General features: G+C 53.1%; 1 protein-coding gene across 2 annotated transcripts in view; it reads left to right on the top strand.

The window, feature by feature from the left end:
* EHMT1 (euchromatic histone lysine methyltransferase 1) overlaps positions 1–21,246 on the top strand; it is a 220,703-nt gene that overhangs the window by 185,279 nt on the left and 14,178 nt on the right. For both annotated transcript variants that reach the window (XM_037730327.1, XM_037730326.1), the window contains exons 17-25: positions 3,549–3,650; positions 4,754–4,858; positions 14,590–14,744; positions 16,135–16,302; positions 16,496–16,640; positions 17,519–17,596; positions 18,553–18,668; positions 20,131–20,217; positions 20,718–20,796. In XM_037730327.1, coding sequence (XP_037586255.1) covers positions 3,549–3,650; positions 4,754–4,858; positions 14,590–14,744; positions 16,135–16,302; positions 16,496–16,640; positions 17,519–17,596; positions 18,553–18,668; positions 20,131–20,217; positions 20,718–20,796 — 1,035 coding nt within the window. The remainder of the gene's footprint in view (positions 1–3,548; positions 3,651–4,753; positions 4,859–14,589; positions 14,745–16,134; positions 16,303–16,495; positions 16,641–17,518; positions 17,597–18,552; positions 18,669–20,130; positions 20,218–20,717; positions 20,797–21,246) is intronic.

Genomic DNA, 21,246 nt, shown 5'->3' with positions numbered 1-21,246 from the left:
TTTCTGGCTGTAGAAGTGCTAGATCAAAATAGATAAAACATTTGGCCAGGTTCAGTGGCTTGCTTCTGTAATGCTAATGCTTTGGGAGGCTGAGGCAGGATGGCTTGAGGTTAGGAGTTTGAGATCAGCCTGGACAACACAGTGAGACCCCATCTTTGTAAGAAATAAAACATTAGCTGGGCATGGTGGCCCTTGCCTGTAGTCATAGCCCGTTGGGAGGCTGAGGCAGGAGCATTGTTTGAGCCCAGGAGTTTGAGGCCACAGTGAGTTGTATTGGTGCCACTGCACTCCAGCCTGGGCGACAGAGCGAGACCCCCATCTCAAAGAAAAAAAACAGCACATAACGTCTGGACAGACATCGTGAAATATTACTGACTTCTCATCTGAAACCACCGAGGCAGTTTTTATAGTGCTGAAAGAAGCAAAGCCAAAAATGAGAACCGAGAATCCTGTATCCAGTAGAAGTATTCTTCAGAGAATGAGGGTGAAATAAGACATGTTCAGGTAAAAAAAAAAACACAAAAGGCAGATACGTTTGCTTAGAATCCTGAAGCTTCCAAGAGGAAAACTTAGCCCTTTGGGAATGGAGGAGGAGCACCAGATGGGAGATATGAAGACTTTTTTCTTATTTAAATTTCCTAAAATGCAAGAGGTCATTTAAACTAAAACAGTGTCATAAAGTAGAGATTACACACGCTTAGAAGCCCAGCGAGTCTGCACTTAATACTATTTGTCGATAGGTCCTTAGAAAATGTGACTTCTTCAAGCAGTGACGCCAGTTCACAGACTGATTGATCTAATAAGAGTGAAGTTCTTATACCATATTTCTGGTCACAGAAACATCGGCAAACTTCTAAATCTAGACAAAAGTATTTCTTTCTTTTCTTTTCTTTTTTTTTTGAGAGTAGTCTCACTCTGTCACCCAGGCTGTAGTGCAGTGGTGCGATCTCGGCTCACTGCAACCTCTGCCTACTGGGTTGAATTAATTATCTGCCTCAGCCTCCAGAGTAACTGGGGTTACAGGTGCCTGCCTCCACACTCGGCTAATTTTTGTGTTTTTAGTAGAGATGGGGTTTCACTGTCCTGGCCAGGCTGGTCTTGAACTCCTGACCCCATGATCTGCCCACCTTAGCCTCCCAAAGTGCTTACAGGCGTGAGCCACTATGCCCGGCCAAGACCAAAGTATTTCTAATATCAAACAATGAAATACATGTGAGCGGTTCAGACATTTAAGAAGGATTAATACAAACAAATAAGGTTAGTGTTTACCCAGTTATTCCAGGTCAGGGTTGTAAGTGCCTATGCTGGCAACTCAGGTCCACTGGCAGGCAGCAGCCTGGGCCAGGATGCCACCCCATCGCAGGGCATGCACATGCACACACACACACACTCAGACTGGGACGGCGTAGACACGCCAATTCATCTAACACGCTGGTCTTTGGGATGTGAGTGAAATTCAGGTACCCAGAGAAAACCCACACAGACGTGGGGAGGACCTGCAGACCCCACAGGCAGTGGCCCCGCCTGGGAATGGTTTTTGTTTGTTTGTTTTTACCTCATCAGTGTTATAACAAAAACAACACTGAGTGAAACAATGTTATTTGAAGACCGGCTGTGAAATATCGGATTATAAGCACCCAAAGGAGGACGGTGTGAAAGTGGAATCACACTGTTGTAAAAGTATTTTATTGTGGGAGGTGGTAAAACGTTAAATCTAAGAAGACCAGAACAGATGAATATTATAATCCCTGGAGAAGGTACCAAGAAAATAAAACAAATACAGCCTTACAGGAAAAAAAAGTAGAGGAAGTAAATTGTAATACTGAAAAATTGTGCCATTAAAATGCAGGGGAAAAAACCAGATGGGATAAATAGAAAACAAATAGCAGAGTGACGGACCCAGACCTCACCCTGTCAGCAATGACGCTGCAGACTCACTCTCTTAAAAGGCCGGAGTTTGTCTGACAGCACAGATGGTGAGAACCAGCTGTGTCCTGCGGTGCTCCGGCTTCAAACGCAAGACGCCAGCCCGGCTGGAGAAGCGTGCACGTGGTGAGCATGAGAATCCAATGAGAGGCAAGTTATGAAGCCTGGAAGGCCACAGGGAGGCCGCCTTGTGAATCCAGCACGGGAAGCATTTCTTAAACAAGACACAAAAAAGGTGAAGAAAGTTAAGGGCATTAAAAGTTAAGAATTTTTGTTCAACAAAGGTCAGAAAGGACACGCACAGGCAGTCTAAAAACTGTGGGAAGATTTCACAACACATGAACACAAGATTAATATCCAAAAATAGAACTACAAATAAGATAAAACCACACAGAAAAATGTGCAAAGAACATAAACGTGGAGTTCCCGGAAGAGGAAGTACGTACGAATGACCCAGAAGAAGCAAGTGAAAAACCAAGACTAAGGGTCCGTCTCATTGTCACTGAAATCTGCACAATGTCACGGGTGGAAAAGACTGGCAAGGGCTGTGCGAGGAGCAGCCGGCAGAGTCCTCACTGCCGGGGCGGGCGTGGGGGCCGCGGGCAGGGCCCTCACTGCCAGGGCGGGCGTGGGGGCCGCGGGCAGGGCCCTCACTGCCGGGGCGGGCGTGGGGGCCGTGGACAGGGCCCTCACTGCCGGGGCGGGCGTGGGGGCTACAGGCAGGAAGAGCCTGTATAGGACGTGCGGGTGGTGCTGCAGTGCAGCTGGCGCTGGCTCCCCGCCTCTCTCGGAGCTTCCTGGGTCTGGTCTGACCTCCAGTCTTGCATGTCTGTTTTTTGCTTTGGTCGGTGTGATCTATTTAGTCTCCTTGGGGAAACAGCTGAAAGGAAATGAGGAGGTGCTCCCAAGCTAAGCATGGTAGCTCACACCTGTAATCCCAGCACTGTAATCCCAGCTATGGTGCCTGTGACTCCCAGATCGAGGTGGCACGATCGCTTGGGGCCAGGAGTTCAAAAATAGCCTGGGCAGTATAGCAAGACCCTGTCTCTAGAAAAGAAAAGCATATTAGCTAGGCATTGCACACCTGTGGTCCCAGCTACTTGGGAGGCTGAGGCATGAGGATCGCTTGAGCCTGGGAATCAGAGGCTGCAGTGAGCTATGATGCACCACTGCACTCCAGCCTGGGTGATACAGCAAGACCCCATCTCAAAAAGAAGAAGAAAAGAAAGATGTGCCCAGCAGCAAAGGAAGCAAGAGGCGGGCAGAGGCTGTGACGTTTTGTGGGTGCTGCGGGGAGGGCCTGGCCCACTTTGCTTTCCTGCTTCTTGCCATCTATCATTTTAAGTTCCATGGTACACGGACAGCCGTTACGGAATCATTCACTCTGTCTTGACTGTGCTGGGGGCCGATCACGCATGGGGCCACCGGGCTGCACACGGTTTGGATCTTGGCTGTGCCCTTGGGAAGAAGCCCCACTGTCTCAGCCTGGGTTTCCTTGTCCTTTTGCTGGGTAGTCCCACACCCCCTTGGTGGGCAAGGGTTCTCCCTGATCCTGTACCTCAGGGCTGGCACATCACAATCACAGCTGTGGGTTCCTTGAGTCAGTAGCATTTCTGTTGCAGGACGCAGAGGGCTCCACGTGTTTGCACCTGGCTGCCAAGAAAGGCCACTACGAAGTAGTCCAGTACCTGCTTTCAAATGGACAGATGGACGTCAACTGCCAGGTACAGCCACCCGTCCCTACGCCCACCTGGCGGACTGGCCAGGGAAAGCCACTGTTCTCCTATAGTTCCTGGTCCCACCCTGTTCTCCACAGCGTCCCCTTCCACACACACGGCCAGCCAGGGCCCTCCACGGCGTCCCCTTCCACACACACGGCCAGCCGGGGCCCTCCACGGCGTCCCCTTCCACACACACGGCCAGCCCGGGCCCTCCACGGCGTCCTCTTCCACACTCACAGCCAGCCCAGGCCATCCACGGCGTCCTCTTCCACACTCACAGCCAGCCCAGGCCGTCCACGGCGTCCTCTTCCACACTCACAGCCAGCCCAGGCCCTCCACGGCGTCCTCTTCCACACTCACAGCCAACCGGGGCCCTCCACGGCGTCCCCTTCCACACACACGGCCAGCCCGGGCCCTCCACGGCGTCCTCTTCCACACTCACGGCCAGTCCAGGCCCTCCACGGCGTCCCCTTCCACACACACGGCCAGCCGGGGCCCTCCACGGCGTCCCCTTCCACACTCACAGCCAGCCCAGGCCCTCCACGGCGTCCTCTTCCACACTCACAGCCAGCCCAGGCCCTCCACCCGCCTGTCTGTCTCCTGCCTGCAGTTCCCAGCTGCCGCTCTGATGGGGTTCCTGGCTCTCCTGCGTGGAGCCACCATGGGAGCCTGAAGGAGCAGCAGAACCTGCTACGGCCCAGGCTTCCCTCCAGCCAAGGCTGCTGGTGCGCTCCGGGTCTGGCCTGGGCTTATGAGGTGTCATTAGACTTGTGTGTGCCGTTAGACTCGGTGTACGCAGCTGTGTTGGTGCATCTGCAGTGAGTGCTACCCGACTGGGAGGGCGCAGGGCCGACAGTGCGGCAGGTGCCCGGTAGGGTGGCCGGGCCTGGCGCAGTCCTGGTTCTGCCTTTGTCCTGCACTCATGGAGCTCCCTGAGGCTGTGCTCTGATGGACTATGGCTTCTGGGAGCCGCATCGCAGGTCCTGAGTGAGACACTGCGCTGTCCATCTGCACTCACTGCGTGGTACCCGGAGGTGCAGGGTCCTCGTCGCTCTGGTTGTTGCCAGTCTCTGGGACATTGATAGCTTTGTTCTCTTACCTGGCAGGATGATGGAGGCTGGACACCTATGATTTGGGCCACAGAGTACAAGCATGTGGACCTCGTGAAGCTGCTGCTGTCCAAGGGCTCCGACATCAACATCCGGGACAACGTGAGTTCCTCACACCCTCCCCAGGAGCAGCATCCTGGAGCGGTGGGGCCGCCTCCTCTGGAAGGTTCTTTTTTCAAAAGCAGAACCCTAGTGCCTGGTGGCGCTGTTGACCTCTTCCTGTTGGCAGCATCGCCCAGCGTGTGCCGTGGCGGTCACGTGCTAGATGCAGATGGAGGGCGTGAGGTCCCAGCAGAGGCCACCCTTGCAGGATCTGTGGGTCCCACGGGCACAGCGCTGCCCTGCTCTCCCTCCTGCTTTTTCATGGGCCCTGGCCTGGGCCTGAGGCTGCTGATCTTGTGTGGGTGCCACAGCACCTCTGGCTCTCCCATTGTTTTTTTTTTTTTTTTTTAAGATGGAGTCTCCCTCTGTCACCCAGGCTAAGTACAGAGGTGTGATCTTGACTCACTGCAACCTCTGCCTCCCGGGTTCAAGTGATTCTCATGCTTCCGCCCCCCGGGTAGTGGGGATTGCAGGTATGTGCCACTGTGCCCAGCTAATTTTTGTTTTTTGGTTTTTGAGATGGAGTCTCACTCTGTTGCCCAGGCTGTAATGCAATGGCTTGATCTCAGCTCACTGCAACCTCCACCTCCTGGGTTCAAGGGATTCTCCTGCCTCAGCCTCTCAAGTAGCTGGGATTACAGGCGCCTGCCACCATACCCGACAATTTTTATAGTTTTAGTAGAGACGGGATTTCGCCATGTTGGTCAGGCTGGTATTGAACTCCTGACCTCAGGTGATCCACCTGCCTCAGTCTCCCAAAGGCTGGGATTACAGGCATGACCCACCATGCCCGGCCTCTGGCTCTCTCTTTGAAGCAAAGGAAAGGAAAGTGAAGAGCTGATGATACCATTGTTTTCTAGGCTGTGACTGAAGATGCTACAGGGGTAGCTAGGGCAAGGGCTCCATGGTCGTCTCCCTCGCTGCGGCCCGTGGAGCTGCGTCTGCCTTCACAGAGCACTCCAAAAGCCATAAATGTGAAGGCCAGCCGCAAATAAGCCCTTTAAACTGATAATAAAGAAGTAGGTTTGACACAGAATAAGATGATTTCTGAAAGCACGCTGTTAAGTATGGAATGTGCTGAAGCCTGGCATCTGAGGAGGGAGGGTTGGCATTGCCTCTCTAAGCCTGAGAATGGCGTGGGCACAGCCACTTGCCATTCATTATTGGTGGTGGGGTGGGGGGAGGTCTGCGTTTGGAACCCCTCCCTGCATGTGAGCAGATCCTGCCTCCCACCTAGAAACCGAGACCACTGGCTGTGCGTGCCTACTGCCTTCCTGCAGGCACACAGGCCTCTTCGGGGCGGCTGGTCCTGGGCTGCGGTGCCTCCTCCATTGGCTGCAGGGGCTTCTGTGGCTATACTGGGGAGTTTCTACCTCATTCCACCGGAGTTCTTTCCTACTGGGGGTTAGGACGATGGCACCACGGTGAGAGGGGCCCTGAGTTGGCAGAAGGCCGTGGCGGAAGGAGGAAGAGAGGAGGGAAGCAAAGGCAGAGGACAAGGCAGAGGCCACCCCCAGGTGGGGCCGCCTTACCCACCACCCCTGGAGACTGAGTGGTGGGGAAGGTGGCACTGGTGTGGCTGGTCGGCCTCTGTGCCTGGGCAGCGTGTAGCCTGTCCAGGTGTCAGGGCCGTTAGCTCTCCAATGCTGGTGGCTGTTCCCCCGGAATGGAGGAATCGATTCGATTTCAGGTTTGTGATTTATACAACAAAACACTTCATTAATTTAACCCCTTTATTGCTGTATAATAGGCAAACTGCATATACTCAAAGTACACGCTTGGGTGAATTTTCACCCAGAAGCCATCGCTGCTGTCAGAAGGTGAGCCTGGTCCCTCCTCATGCCCAGAGGCTCCTCTACACTTCATGGCTGTGCCCAGCCCACCCCGGCCACCCACTGCTGGGCTTTCTGTTGTTGGCTATGGACTGGTCTGTGTGTCTCGGTTTTATAGAAAAAGGCTCTCGCCGTGTGTGTCTTTCCCTTGCGTCTTTAAGCCGAGATCCCCCTTTTCGTCACCTGAAGTGCCCGTTGTATGCTTGTGTTCGTTTGTTTACCCGTCACCTGGCGGTGGACATTTAGGTGTTTCTGATTTTTGGTTGTTACTGATAGAGATGCTGTGAATACTCATGGCTTCATTTCTCTTTATTAAATTCCTAGTTCATATGATAGGTATGTGTTTAACATTTTCAGAGACCACCAGTAGCTGGGCATGGTGATACACACCTGTGGTCCCAGCTACTTGGGAGGCTGAGTGCAGGAGGTCAAGGCTGCATTGAGCTGAGATTGCACCACTGCATCCCAGCCTGGATGACAGAGTGAGACTCTGTCTTAAAAAAAAAACAACAAAAAACTGCCAAACTGCTCTCCAAGTGATTGTACCATCTCTAGTGTACGAGAGTGCGCTCATCCATTCTCACACTGCCATCAGGGTTCGACCTAAGTCTGTGTAATTTATAAACTAGAGGTTTAATTGACTCACAGTTCAGCATGACTGGGGGCCCTCAAGAAACTTAACAATCATGGCAGAAGGTGAAGGAGAAGCAAGGCACATCTTACATGGTGGCAGGAGAGAGGCTGAGGGGGTTGAACCAGCTCTGGTGATGAGAACAGCATGCTGGACCCACTGCCATAATCCAATCAGATTCCTTCCTTGACATGTAGGGATTACAATTCAAGAAGAGATTTGGGTGGGGACACAGAGCCAACCCATTTCAGAGTCCTGGTTCCTCCACATACTTCCCAACACTTAGTATTGTTAGTCTTTAAATTTTACCCATTTTACTAGGTGTGTAGTGATGTCTTGTTGTGATTTTAGTTTTCAGTCCTTTCCTTTTCATTTCTTTAATGACTGTTGGTGTTAAGCCTGTCCGTATGGATGGGCTTATTTACCATTCATGTATCTTCTTTAATGAAGGGTCTGTTCAAGTCTTTTTCTTGTTTATTATTGGGTATTTTTTTAATTCTGGAGTTTTAAGAGTATGTTATGGATACAAGTCCTTTATCAGAGGTATGCTTTACAGATCTGTCTTTGGAAGTACAGAATTTTAAAAGCTTTTATAAAGTTTGGTTTATCAGTTTTATTATTATTTTTTTTTTACTGGATCCTGCTTTTGGCATTCTGTTTAAGAAATCATTCCCTAATCTGAGAACCCAAAGACATTCTCCCACATTTTCATATAAGAGTTTTATGGTTTGTGTTTTATTATAGTCAATTTTTGTATATGGTGTGAGGTATGGGTTGAACCTCCTTTTCTTTCATTTTTTTGTTGCTGTTTTTGTTTGTTTCTTTGTTTGTTTGTTTTTAGACGGAGTCTCACTCTGTAGCCAAGCTGTAGTGCAGTGGTGCGACCTTGGCTCACTGCAACCTCTGCCTCCCAGGTTCAAGCAATTCTCCTGCCTCAGCCTCCTGAGTAGCTGGGACTACAAATGAGTGCCACTACACCCAGCTAATTTTTGTATTTTTAGTAGAGATCGAGTTTCGCCATGTTGACCAGGATGGTTTCCAACTCCTGACCTCATGATCTGCCCACCTTGGCCTCCCAAAGTGCTAGAATTACAGGCGTGAACCACCACACGTGGCCTTCCTTTCTTTTCTTTTCTTTTCTTTTCTTTTTTTTTTGCTTGTAGATGTCTGGTTCAGTGCCATTTGTTGAGAAAACCATTCTTTCTCCGTATAGTTGACTTTGTACCTTTGCTTCAAGTCCTCATGTGTGTGTGTCAGTCATCCATGTGTCAGTCGTCCATATGTGTCAGTTGTTCACCTGTGTGGATCTATCATCTGTGTGAGTCCGTTGTCCGCATGTGTCAGTCATCCAGGTGTGTCAGCCTTCCACATGTCAGTCATCTGCATGTGTATCAATCGTCTACGTGCCAGTCATCCACATGTGAGTCAGTCGTCCACATATGAGTTGGTCATCTACGTGTGTCAGTCATCCACATGTGTGAGTCGGTCATTCACGTGTGAGTCAGTCATCTGCATGTGTGTGTCAGTCCACATGTGATTTGGTCATCTGCATTTGTGTGAGTGTATCATCCACATATGAGAGTCAGTCGTTCATGTGTGTGTTGGTCTGTGTGTGTTGTCCACATGTGTGAGTCAGTCATCCATGTATGAGTCAGTTCCCTGCATGTGTGAGTCAGTCCCCCACGTGTCAGTTGTCCGCATGTGTTGGTCATCCACATGTGTGAGTCAGTTGTGTGCATGTGTGTCAGTCTTCCGCATGTGGCAGCCTGCATGTGTGAGTCAGTCATTTATGTGTCATCCACATGTCATTTGTCCATGTGTCAGTCATCTGCATGTGTCTGAGTCAGTTGCCCATGTGTCTGTCCATGTGGGTGTCAGTCATCCACGTGTGAATTGGTCATCCACGTGTGTGTCAGTCGTCTGCATGTGTGAGTTGGTCATCCACGTGTCAGTTGCCCACATGTGAATCGGTTGTGTGTGTGTCAATCATCCACATGTGCATCAGTCATCCGCATGTGTGAGTTGGGTGTGTGTCAGTCATCTGCATGTGAGAGTCAGTTGTCCACATGTGAGAGTCAGTTGTCCACATGTGTAAAGCCAGTTGTCTGTATGTGTGTGAGTCAGTTGTCCACGTGTGTGAGTCAGCTCCACGGCCCTCTCTTCTGATGCATTGATCTGCATATCTGCCTGTAGGCAACTACTGCCCTTGATCGATACAGCTTTACAGTGGGTCCTGCGGACTCATTTCTCCACTCCGAAACTTGATGCTGCTATTCTCCCACGTTTTACCCATTCTCCCACGTTTTACCCATACGTATGTTCTGAACACTGTAATAGCCATATGGTTCTTCTGTTTAGGCAGTCAGTGGTTTTGTTTTTTTTGCTTTTGGAGACAGAGGCTCACTCTGTTGCCCAGGCTGGAGTGCAGTGATGCGATCTCAGCTCGCTGCAACCTCCTCCTTTCTGGTTCAAGTGACTCTCCTGCCTTGGCCTCCCAAGTAGCTGGGGATTACAGGCGTGTGCCACCATGCCCAGCTAATTTTTTGTGTTTTTAGTAGAGACAGGATTTCACCATGTTGGCCAGACTGGTCTTGAACTCCTGACTTCAGGTGATCCTCCCGACCTGGCCTCCCATCATGCTGGGACATGAGCCACCGCACCTGGCCGAGTCATCTCTGCAGTTGCTCCTGCCATCCCCATCCCTGTCCTCCCAGGCTTCTCCACCTTGGTGGGCTCATGCTTCCTTCCACCAGCCTCACTCCTTTACCTTTCCTGTGCTGTAGATTTGCATGTGATGACCTCTTACAGTTTTTTTTTTTGAGAAAGAGTTTTGATATTTCCCCAGCCAGGAGTGCAGTGGCAGTCTCAGCTCATTACAACTTCCTTCCAGTTACAAGCGATTCCTGCCTCAGTCTCCCAAGTAGCTGAGATTACAGGCACCAGCTACGGTACCTGGCTAATTTTTGTATTTTGAGTAGAGACAGGGTTTCACCATGTTGGCCAGGGTGGCCTTGGACTCCTGACCTCATGATCCACCCAGCTTGGCCTCCCAAAGTGCTGGGATTACAGGCTTGAGCCACTGTGTTTGGCCCTCTTGCAGCTCTTTAATACCTGGAACGTCCTTATTTAGCCTTCATTTTTGAAAGATATTTTTAGAATTCTGGATGCATAATTATTTCCCCAGTGCTTTCAATGGCGGCTTCCTTGGGTCCTCACCTACAGTGTTTGCAGTGAGAAATCCGTCATCACCACGCAGTTGTTTCTCTGTGTATAATGTGTCTTTTTTATATGGCTGCTTTTAGAATTTTTTTCTTTATCTCTTGGTTTTAACAATTTGATTTTCCTATAAGCCTTAGTTTGTCTGTAGAGCATTTGATTATTGATTGCCTTGGTATTATTTTGTGTGTGTGCACTTAGGGTTCATTGAGCTTCTTGGATCTGTGGATTTAGGGGTTTTGACAATTTAGAAAATTCTCAGTCATTATTCCTTCAAATATGTTTTCTGTCCATCGCCCTTTCCAGTATTCCAGCTGTTTATGTAGGAGACTGCTCCGAGTGGCTCCACAGCTCACTGGTGCTCTTTTCAATTTTTAAACATTATTTTTTCACTCTGTTTCAGTTTAGCAGGTTTTTATTGACATGTCTTCTGATTCACTAACACTTTCTTTTGCAAATGATGCCGTCAACTCAGCCAGTGTGTTTATATTCCAGGCATTGTAGCTTTCAACTCTAAAAGTTATGATGGCGTCTTTTAAACATTTCCTAACATGTTTGTACTTAACTTTCGAACCCGTAGGATACAGTTATACCAATGGCTTTATTTACTTACATTTTTTTTTTTTTGACGCAGGGGTCTCGCTCTGTCACCCAGGCTAGAGTGCAGTGGCACAATCTCGGCTCCCTGCAACCTCCACCTCCCGGGTTCAAGCTATTCTCCTGCCTCAGCCTCCCAAGTAGCTGGGATTACAGGGTCCTGCCACCACACCTGGCTAAGTTTTGTATTTTTAGTAGAGATGAGGTTTCACCATGTTGGCCAGGCTGGTCTCGAACTCCTGACCTCAGGTGATCCACCTGCTTCAGCCTCCTAAAGTGCTGGGATTACAGGCGTGAGCCACCGTGCCCGGCCAGCCAGCGGCTTTAATTACCTTGTTTGCTGATGCAGCATCTGCGTCAAAGCTGGGTTTTTGGATTGACTGGGTTTTTCTCCCCATTGTGGGTAAGTTTCCTGCTTCTTTGCATGTCTGGTAACTTGTAGCCGATGTCAGACATGGGTGAGTTTTACCTTGTAGGGTGCTGAGCACTCTTCTTCCTATGAATGCTCTTGAACTTTATTCTGGAACTCAGCTAAGTCACTTGAAATCAGTCTGATCATGTTGGATTTTGCTTTTCAGGTTTCTTAGGTGGGTCTGGAGCCACTGAGGCAGGTCCCTCCACTGTCCTCCAGCCCACAGCCTGTGGCCGGAGAGTGTGGCCTGCCTGCTGTGGGGAAACGCCCTGGCTTTCAGTGCACCTCCTCACTGGCTGTGGCTGCTGGCGCCCTGCTGGATGTCCAGGTGGATCTCCAGAACCTCTCTCGGAGCTCTGCTTCCTGTCTGAGCATCCGGGGGCCCTGCCTGGCTCCCTCCCGCACCAGGGCTGGAGCTCCCCAGGCAGTGGCTGGGCTGCTGTGGGCTCCCTCACGGGTTCCATCTCTCAGGGGCACAGTCCTTCCCTGCCTGGTCTTGGCAGCCATGGTCACAGGTTTTGACTCTTGTTTCATGCTCTGGTTCTTGGAGGTGGGAGGGTAAGTCTGTTCTGGTCCATCTCACCCTGTCATTTCGTGAGTGCAGGTGTTCACCAGGTGTAGGCCAGGCTTCTCCTAACTCTGTGGACCTCAGAAAGGCCGGATGTTTGAACAGTCCCAGGGTGGAAGGATCTTAGGTGAACTGGAAGCTCTCAAAGATTGAATTCTGCGGCGGGGTGTGGTGGCAGATCACTTGAGTTCAGGAGTTTGAGACCAGCCTGGGCAACATGGCGAAACACCATCTCTACTAAAAATGCAAAAAAATTAGCTAGGTCTGGTAGCACGTGCCTGTAATCAATCCCAGCTACTGGGGAGGCTGAGGCATGAGAATCGCGTGAACCCCGGAGGCGGAGGTTGCAGTGAACTCAGTTTGTGCCACTGCACTCCAGCCTGGGTGACAGAGTGAGACTCTGTCTCTAAAGAAAAATAAAAAATGTAATTCTGGTTATAAAATCATAAATCATTCTGATAAAAGAAAAAGAAAAGAGGCCCCTAAGCAAGCAGTGTTTTGTTCAGGGAGCTCTGAAATATACGGAGGAGGAATCCAGAAACAAAGACCAGAGGGATGGAAGAGAAAGCCCCAGGGCAGCGGAGGCTCTTGAGGAAGTCCACTGAGGCGACACAAGGGGGTTTGCTTTTAGTTTCTGCTTAGAAGTCAGGGGAACAATGAGGCCTGTGCCTGGGGCTGGCAGCTGTTTGTGGATGAAGATAACAGTTCTGCTTTTATCTTCACGTCCATTGAGCTGGAAGCATTGATTGTGCCCCTGCTGTGGAGTTGGGAGGGAGACTGTGGAGAGCACTGGGGTGTCACAGAAGAGCCTTTGTCCTTCTCTCTTGGGGGTGAGACCCCACAGACCTGCAGAACCAGTCCCTGGGATGTGGCCAAGGCCCTGCGCCCTCGGTGGGAGGGGCAGAGCTCCAATGGAACCCCATCCGCCAGGAAGCAGAGCCTGTGGGGAGGAGATCTCATCCATGTAGGGGTCTGCCTTGGGCCCCAAGCCTCCTCAGCCTCCACAGCAAAGCAGATCGTCAGGCAGGGCTTGGTTTATGGCGTCTGTGAAGATCACTAATGATTCCCAAGGGGAAAGAGGCTGCAGCCAGCCGGCCCAGACACTAGCAGAGCTGAACCCACTTCAAGAGTGTGAAATGCTCATGACCTTTAATCCAGCAATTCTGCGTCTGAGGGTACATCCTTGAGAAATAATGCAGAAAAAGAAAAGCACTAAAAACTTGCTGGCATTGTATTCCAGAAATATACCAACAGAAATTAACAAGTGTTAGGTAAAAGAAAGGTCTGGAGCCCAGTGGCCATCCGTGATCCGTACAGAGGCGGGTCTGATGCCGCCCGGCGGAAGCTGCTCCTCGGGGGGTGCCAACCTGGAGGAGCCCCTGGTAACTCTGGAGGGACAAGGACAGACGCATCAGGGGCAGGAGATGGCGGGGGTGTACCTCATTCCACTTACTGCTGTTTTATCCCTGGGTGATAAAAGTTAGGGATACTTATTGTTCTGATTTATATTTTTGGCTGCGTGGGGGAGGTGAACATTTTCTCTCGCTTCTGTTTACTGTTCATCTTTTTCGTATGTGAGTTTTTTCTTTTCATATCCTTTACACACATTTTTTTCAGAATGACAGTGTTCTAATTTACTGTGTAATTATAAATTATCTATATTTTACATGTGGCACAAATATTTCTCCAAATTTTGTTTTATTTAAAAGAGACCTTTTTAAAAGTAATTTCTTTAAAAAATTGAGACGGAGTTTCGCTCTTGTTGCCGAGGCTGGAGTGCACTGGTGCAGTCTCGGCTCACTGCAACCTCCACCTCCCAGGTTCCAGCAATTCTGCCTCAGCCTCCCAAGTAGCTGGGACTATAGGCTCATGCCACCATGCCCAGCTAATTTTTTGTATTTTTAGTAGAGACAGGGTTTCACCATGTCGGCCAGGCTGGTCTTGATCTCCTGACCTCAGATGATCTCCCCACCTCAGCCTCCCAAAGCGCTCGGATTACAGGCATGAGCCACTGTACCCGGCCCAAAATTTTAATTTAATCAAATTTGCACATCTGTTTTCGAATCTTTCAAAAGCATTGTCCTCTCCTATGACTATACCCCTGTTTGGAAATGAATATAACTTTTAAAAATAGGTGAAAGAAAAGTGCCTTCAAGTGCTGATGTGTTGAGTTTAGGTTGGTATAATTCTGGATGACCTTTTCCCTATTTTTACAATATTCTTTACTGTGATTGTGTTACTTTCACAATTATGTTATTTTTACAGTGACAAAACAAAAAAGGAAGTGCCTTCCAGAGTTGAGATGGGCGCGGGGTTCCTACGTGGTGGCCTGTGGCACCCTTTCCGTCAGGCCCTTGCTGGGGGCGGCCACGCAGGCTCTGGAGCCTCTCCTCGGGTGCTTGGGACTGCAGCTGCTGTCGCCGGCGTGAGCCAGCAGGAAGCCTGCACTGACCTCTGGCTTGTGTCTCTGTTCAGGAGGAGAACATTTGCCTGCACTGGGCGGCATTCTCTGGCTGCGTGGACATAGCTGAGATCCTGCTGGCTGCCAAGTGTGACCTCCACGCCGTGAACATCCACGGAGACTCACCACTGCACATTGCTGCCCGGGAGAACCGCTACGACTGTGTCGTGTGAGTGTGATGCTTCCCCTGGCTGGGGGCTGGCGGTGACCCGGGAGACCAGAGAGATCCCTTGCCGGTCACATGTTCACACTAGACCTCAAGTGGACACGGGCCTTCTGTTCCCTCGTGTGGAAGTGCACCCTTGCTGTTCTACGCTCAGAGAAGTGTCTTTCCCAGTCCGTATTTGAGATCAGCCATGGTTTATTTCTGGGTTAGGGAGGATTGTCATGAAAAATTCCCACGTTCTTAGATCAGACCTTGAGCCTCAAACCTGACGCTCCTGATGTGGGTGAGGGGTGGCATGGGAACAGCCCTGCTCCCAGCAGGGACCTGCCAGCTCAGAGGCCCTGAGAGGCTCAGGGTGCCTTCTGGGAGCAGCACTGCCCACAGCCAGGGCTGGAGATGCTTAGGGCTCTGGCGCTTACTGCTCAGGGCCCTTTTAAAACTTGAGGCCTTCAGCTGGGTGGCGGTGGCTCACACCTGTAATCCCAGCACTTTGGGAGGCCAAGGTGGGCGGATCACTTGAGGTCAGGAGTTTGAGACCAGCCTGGCCAACATGGTAAAACCCCATCTCTACTAAAAATACAAACATTAGCCAGGTGTGGTGGCTCATGCCCATAATCCCAGCTATTCCAGAGGCTGAGTGAGACAGGAAAATCGCTTGAACCTGGGAGGCGGAGATTGCAGTGAGTGGATATTGCCACAGTACACTCCAGCCTGGGCGACAGAGTGAGATTCTGTCTCAAAAAAAATAAAACCAAAAAAACCTTGAGACCTTGATCCCATAAATCACCCACACTTGGGTTGTAGTCAGTGGCCTGGGATGGAGTCTTTGTTTGGCCGCTGGGAAGGACAGGGAGCTGTGGGTGCTCCACGCACCGGCCTCCGGTGACTGGCCCCCACAAGTGGGGCTGTGCCCTCTCACATTTGGACCTCATGATGGCTCAGCCAGGTTGGTCATCTGGTTGTGCAAAGCCCAGCCCCACGCACGGCGACTGCGGTCTCGACGCAGTGGGCAGGAACGGAACTGAGAACTGCTGACGCTGTGCGTGGCCCGCGTGGCCTTTCTCCCTCGGTGCTTCCCTTCTTGTCCTTGAGGGTAAATTTGAATGAAAAATCCAAGAAAAATCAAACGCCACCCTGGTTTTTACACACTCTTCTGCTGAAAAAACAGCCTGATGACTTTGACAGTGAACATGGGTGGGAAGTAAGCGGTGATGTTCCTGAGTAAGGTCAAGCCCATCTTTTTAGAATTGTCGGTCAGCAGACTGGTAAAGTTGTTTCCAAATGAACAGTGTGCTCCCTCTATTTTTAGTGATGATAGTCATTTCATAAATCTCATCTTTGTGATCTTAAAATCAGCTTTAAATGTTTTGTGGGCTTACATTTTCCCTTTTAGCCTCTTTCTTTCTCGGGATTCAGATGTCACCTTAAAAAACAAGGAAGGGGAGACGCCCCTGCAGTGCGCGAGCCTCAACTCCCAGGTGTGGAGCGCTCTGCAGATGAGCAAGGCTCTGCAGGACTCGGCCCCCGACAGGCCCGCCCCCGTGGAGAGGACCGTGAGCAGGTGAGCCCCGGCCGGGAGGCTCTGTGGCAGATCAGCGGTCAGCAGGGCTTTGGGAGCTTGCAGTGAAAGCTTCTTCCCAGGCTGGAGTCCAGATTACCAGGGCCAGGTGTTTGCCAGCCGCCCCACTGCACACGGCGCCACGCCCAGGGCAGAGCGCGTCAGCCTCCAGGTGACACCGGCCCTTCTGTGGCAGGGACATTGCTCGAGGCTACGAGCGCATCCCCATCCCCTGCGTCAACGCCGTGGATGGCGAGCCGTGCCCCAGCAACTATAAGTACGTCTCTCAGAACTGTGTGACGTCCCCCATGAACATCGACAGAAACATCACCCATCTGCAGGTGAGTGACGCGGACCCAGGGCTACTCAGGCCAGGACATGGGACAAGCAGAGACTTCCTGAGCCTGGGGTCCTGGGTTCTTCTCACCACTCAGAGCAGCAGGGCTCCTGGAAGGCTTCCCAGGAAGACTTCACTCTCTCTCTAGTTGCCTCCCATGAGAGAGCTGGAAGGCAGGTGAAGGTTCTGTCGGGCACATTGCTCTTCCAAGGGTCCTCATCAACCCCAAAGCAGTGGCAAGCATCTCTGATGTTTTTGTGACCTTACACTCAGGGGCCCTGATGCAGCCTTGTGCCCAGTGCGAGGGGAGCCCTTGCGAGGCTGCAGGACCACCTGCGCCCCTGCACCCCCTGTCCCCTGGGGGAGTGGGCCCAGCACATGCTAGCTTCCCCAGCCTCTGAGCACATGGAGCCTGGTGCCCTTACTGCCTGTGCCTTCTTGGGCACTTTCTTTGTGGCTCTGCTTGTAGGCAGCTCCCCTCCTCTTCCCAGGCGGGGCACTGCCCAGGGCCCTCTGCTCAGGGTGTGCAGGGCTCTGCGTTCTCCCCTTTCCTGTCGAGCATCTGCCCACAGATGCAGCCGACGCCCAGCCCTTCACCCACCCTGTGTCACCCGCTGCTGTGTCGCTGCCCTGCCTGCCCCGTCCCTCTGTTGGGACCCTCAGCCAGAGCCCCCTCCCGCGGGCCTGTGTCATGTTTCTTAGCACCTCGGGCATTCTCTCTGAGGGCCTTCTCCCTCAGAGGCCACACACTCACGCGGTGTCTTTGAGAAGCACTTAGCAGATTCAGGGGTAGCTTTGAGAATCGTAAAACATGGTTGTGACCGGGAGGGAGGCGGAGGGCGGGTGCTGCCCGCCTGCCAACTCTGGCGCCTCTCTCCTCAGTACTGCGTGTGCATCGACGACTGCTCTTCCAGCAACTGCATGTGCGGCCAGCTCAGCATGCGCTGCTGGTATGACAAGGTGAGGGCGGCCTCGTGTGCTGGGCTCCGGCGGTAAGTGCTGCTGGTCCGGCTCTGCAGAAACAGTGCAGGTGTCCGTGACTTCAGCACTGTCACAGCAGCATTGGGGAGGCGTCGGAGGTGAGCTGGGTGTGGCCGGCAGGGGAGGCACAGGAGGCGCCGGCACCCAGGTCAGGTCGTGAGCCGAGGACGTGGCCGCAGAGGCCCTTTTTGGCCGCCTGGATGGTGGCGGCGGCGGGCAGCTGGTCAGCCTGGCCTGCCCGGGAGGAGGTGCTGCTCGTGTTGTGTGTGTTGGGTGAGCTCTGCCTGTGCTTGCTGAACGTGAGGGGTGTGAACGGGAGGGTACGGCTGCGCTGGGTGCAGGGAGCATCGGTGTGGGCGGAGAGGTTGGGGAGACACAGGCTTGGAAGTCTGGTGGGTGCTGGTGCTCAGAGGAGCCTGGGATGGGGGCCGCTGAAGAGATGGGGGTGGAGGGCAGCCCTGGGTAGTAGGGAAGGGCGTCTAAGCAGGGGCAGAGGGTTCCTGGTCTCCCGATCTCAGAGGTCATGGTGGGAGCAGAGGCCAGCATGGCCTGGGTGAAGAGACGCCAGTGGGGAGAGGCAGCAGGCGTCCCCTCCAGAAGCGGACGCTAGAGGAGGGGTGGCCAGGAGGGTGGAATGTTTACCCATCTGAATGAGGGGCCCCTGTGGGAGAAGGATTAGTGCCAGTGAGGGCTATGGGGGTGGCAGGCTCAGAAAGCCGCCAGGCTCGTGTCTGAGTGGTGTCTTTTGTGGTGGAGTCCTGCTGAGGGGTGAAGGGGGGAGTGTTTTTCCCTACATGGGCGTTGAAGTTTGACCAGAAACTGTCGAGTGTGTGTCAGTTTGAGCCACACTAGGCACTTAGTAGAGATGGGTTGACGTCAGTTCAGTGGAAGGGTGAGTGACCTCTGCTGGGCCCTTGCTGCTCATCTGTCCACAGGACGGCCGGCTCCTGCCAGAGTTCAACATGGCGGAGCCTCCCTTGATCTTCGAATGCAACCACGCGTGCTCCTGCTGGAGGAACTGCCGGAACCGCGTGGTGCAGAATGGTCTCAGGTGAGACGCGGCTTCCTGCGCTCTGCTCATGCGTGTATGCGCACGGAGCTCACCACGATATACAAGAACTTCACGTGTTTGGACACACACGTGTGTGTTTGCAAATAGAGCTGACAGTTTACCTCCGAGCCCTTTATCCTTGGGAAATGTCACTTGTGCCATAAATCACCAGCACAGACTGAGGCGTGAGAGAAGCAGCAGATCGTTGGGTCAGTTGAGCTCAAAGCAAAGGAATAGACTTGGCCTAAGAATGACCGTTGTGACCAAGTTCATGCGTACGCTCTTCAGCAGCCGAGGGCTGTCGTAGTTCTGTTTTAGTACTCCAGCCGTTCTCTAAATATTCTCTGTTCTCCGGGATTCTCCAACAGCGAGGTGGTGTCCTGGTGCTTCTCAGGCGGCAGGGACTTGCTCTCCTGGGCTGCTCAGGCTGCTTGTGGAGTCAGGCTTGCCCAGCGCCCTTCGCCGGCCGGGCTCGGTCCCCTGCTGTCCAGCAGCCGCTCTGCTTTCCCCGGGTTCTGGAATGTGCCACAGATGTGAGACTGGGAAAGTCAGAGCCCCTCTGAGTCATCAGGGAGAGCTCTGTCCCACACTTCAATTTGGATGAACACTAATTTCTGTAGTATTGACTTTTTTGTAACTTCAGTAAACTTGGTCCATGCTGGAGGGTGGTCTCTGTCCTTGGTATGTTAGAAAGGCCTGGGGCTGAGGATGGACACACATGGGACTTGGTAGGAGACACATCACGGACAGGCCTGCACACGGGATGCATGCCAGACGAGGCAGGTGAGGCACGTGGTCTGGGGGCTCCTTGGAGGCCCGCATGCTGGGGCCGCCCGGCTGCCCTCCCCCCAGGCCCAGCCCTGAGGAACCCCCCACTGCCGCCTCCCCCCAGGCCCGTGCAGCCACCCTCGCCCAGCCCTGAGGAACCCCCCACTGCCGCCTCCCCCCAGGCCCCTGCAGCCACCCTCGCCCAGCCCTGAGGAACCCCCCACTGCCACCTCCCCCCAGGCCCCTGCAGCCACTCTCGCCCAGCCCTGAGGAACGCCCCACTGCCGCCTCCCCCCAGCCCTGAGGGGCCTGTGGGCTGACTGTCGGGAGCAGGCTGGGCTACAGGTGTCACCACAGCCTGGTCCAGCTGTAGGCTTCTCTAGTGTTAGCACCTCTAACCCTCACAATGCCTCGTGGCTCAGGCCCAGCTCTGTCCCCATGTCACAGATGGGGACACCAAGGCACGGCCAGGACCAGTGACTTGCCAAGGTCACGGGCTAGGGTGCCCCAGGATGATTCCTGGGTTCTCGGCTTCCTGAGAGTGCTCTGCCTGTGAGGTGCCTGCAGCATCTAACGCTTCTGATACAGAACCAGTTTTCTTTCTAGTTCAATGACATGGCACCCGCTGCTTTTGCTGACCATTGTGGCAAGTGGCTGAGGCTAGCCTGGTCCACCACTACTCTCTGTTTTCCAGGGCAAGGCTGCAGCTTTACCGGACGCGGGACATGGGCTGGGGTGTGCGGTCCCTGCAGGACATCCCACTAGGCACCTTTGTCTGCGAGTGAGTGAGTCCCTGGGTCACCCCAAGACTGGCTGTGGCATGTGTCATTTCTGGGACAGAGGCCCATCTGTATCTGCACTTCAAGAAGCCCCTCTGGGAGCAGGCACATCCCTGGCCTACTGCTGCGTGGGCAGGGAGCGGAGACCCTGGCCCGGAGAACCGAGCTCCGGCTGCCCTGAGTCCTCTGCTGCTGCCCTTGACCAGCTCATGATTGCGTTTAAGAAGACGCTGTCCAGCACGCACAGTTAGTTCCGGGGGAGGGTCATTCTGGGTTCTCAGGTGCCGGACTGCATATGCTGAGTGTTCAGCGTCATCATCCTCGGGCACCTCAACGGAAACCCCCGTTCTGCCACACAGTCCCCGCAAGTCCTCCTGGGGCTCGCGGCAGTTCCTGTGTGCGCCCCGCTCCTTCCCCGTGGGCATGGAGACCGGCTGCGCCTGTCTGTGGGCCATGCTCGGGGCCTCCCAGGGCCTCGCCTGAACAGCACCTCCCTCTGCAGGTACGTCGGGGAGCTGATTTCCGACTCAGAAGCCGATGTTCGGGAGGAAGATTCTTACCTCTTCGACCTCGACAATAAGGTAGTGTGTTTTGCTGGGCTGGGGCCATGTAGAGCGTGCCGTGAGCTATGAAACCTGAATGCGTTTGTCCTGGTAGGGTCCGGGCACAGGCCCCAGGCGCAGGCCAGTCTTAGCGTTGATGCAGATGAGAGCTCTTACAGCTGACAAGAATGGGCTTGCTATAGGTCTACTGAGCTCCACATTCGGAGCTGGCCTCGGTACTGTGCCCAGCCTGCATGGAGGGACCTCTGACTCTGGAGGTCCCTGAGCCTGTGCAGCCGACTGACCTCTCTTGTGAGAGTAGGGCCTGAAACCCACCAGTGCGATCCTCCAAACTGCAACTGCGTGTCTCGGGTTGGGGCCCAGCAGCCCCTGAGGCGGCAGAGAGGCTGAGGAGGGTGCCGGGTACTTGACAGTGACTGATGGGGCAGGAGTGAGCCTCCCATTGAGCAGAGATCTCCCCCAGCCCAC

The sequence above is a fragment of the Cebus imitator genome, unplaced genomic scaffold (assembly GCF_001604975.1).
Source record: "Cebus imitator isolate Cc_AM_T3 unplaced genomic scaffold, Cebus_imitator-1.0 Scaffold339, whole genome shotgun sequence".
Lineage (NCBI taxonomy): Eukaryota > Metazoa > Chordata > Mammalia > Primates > Cebidae > Cebus > Cebus imitator.
The sequence above is the reverse complement of the archived record's forward strand: the minus strand, read 5'-3'. Positions and strand labels throughout refer to the sequence as shown.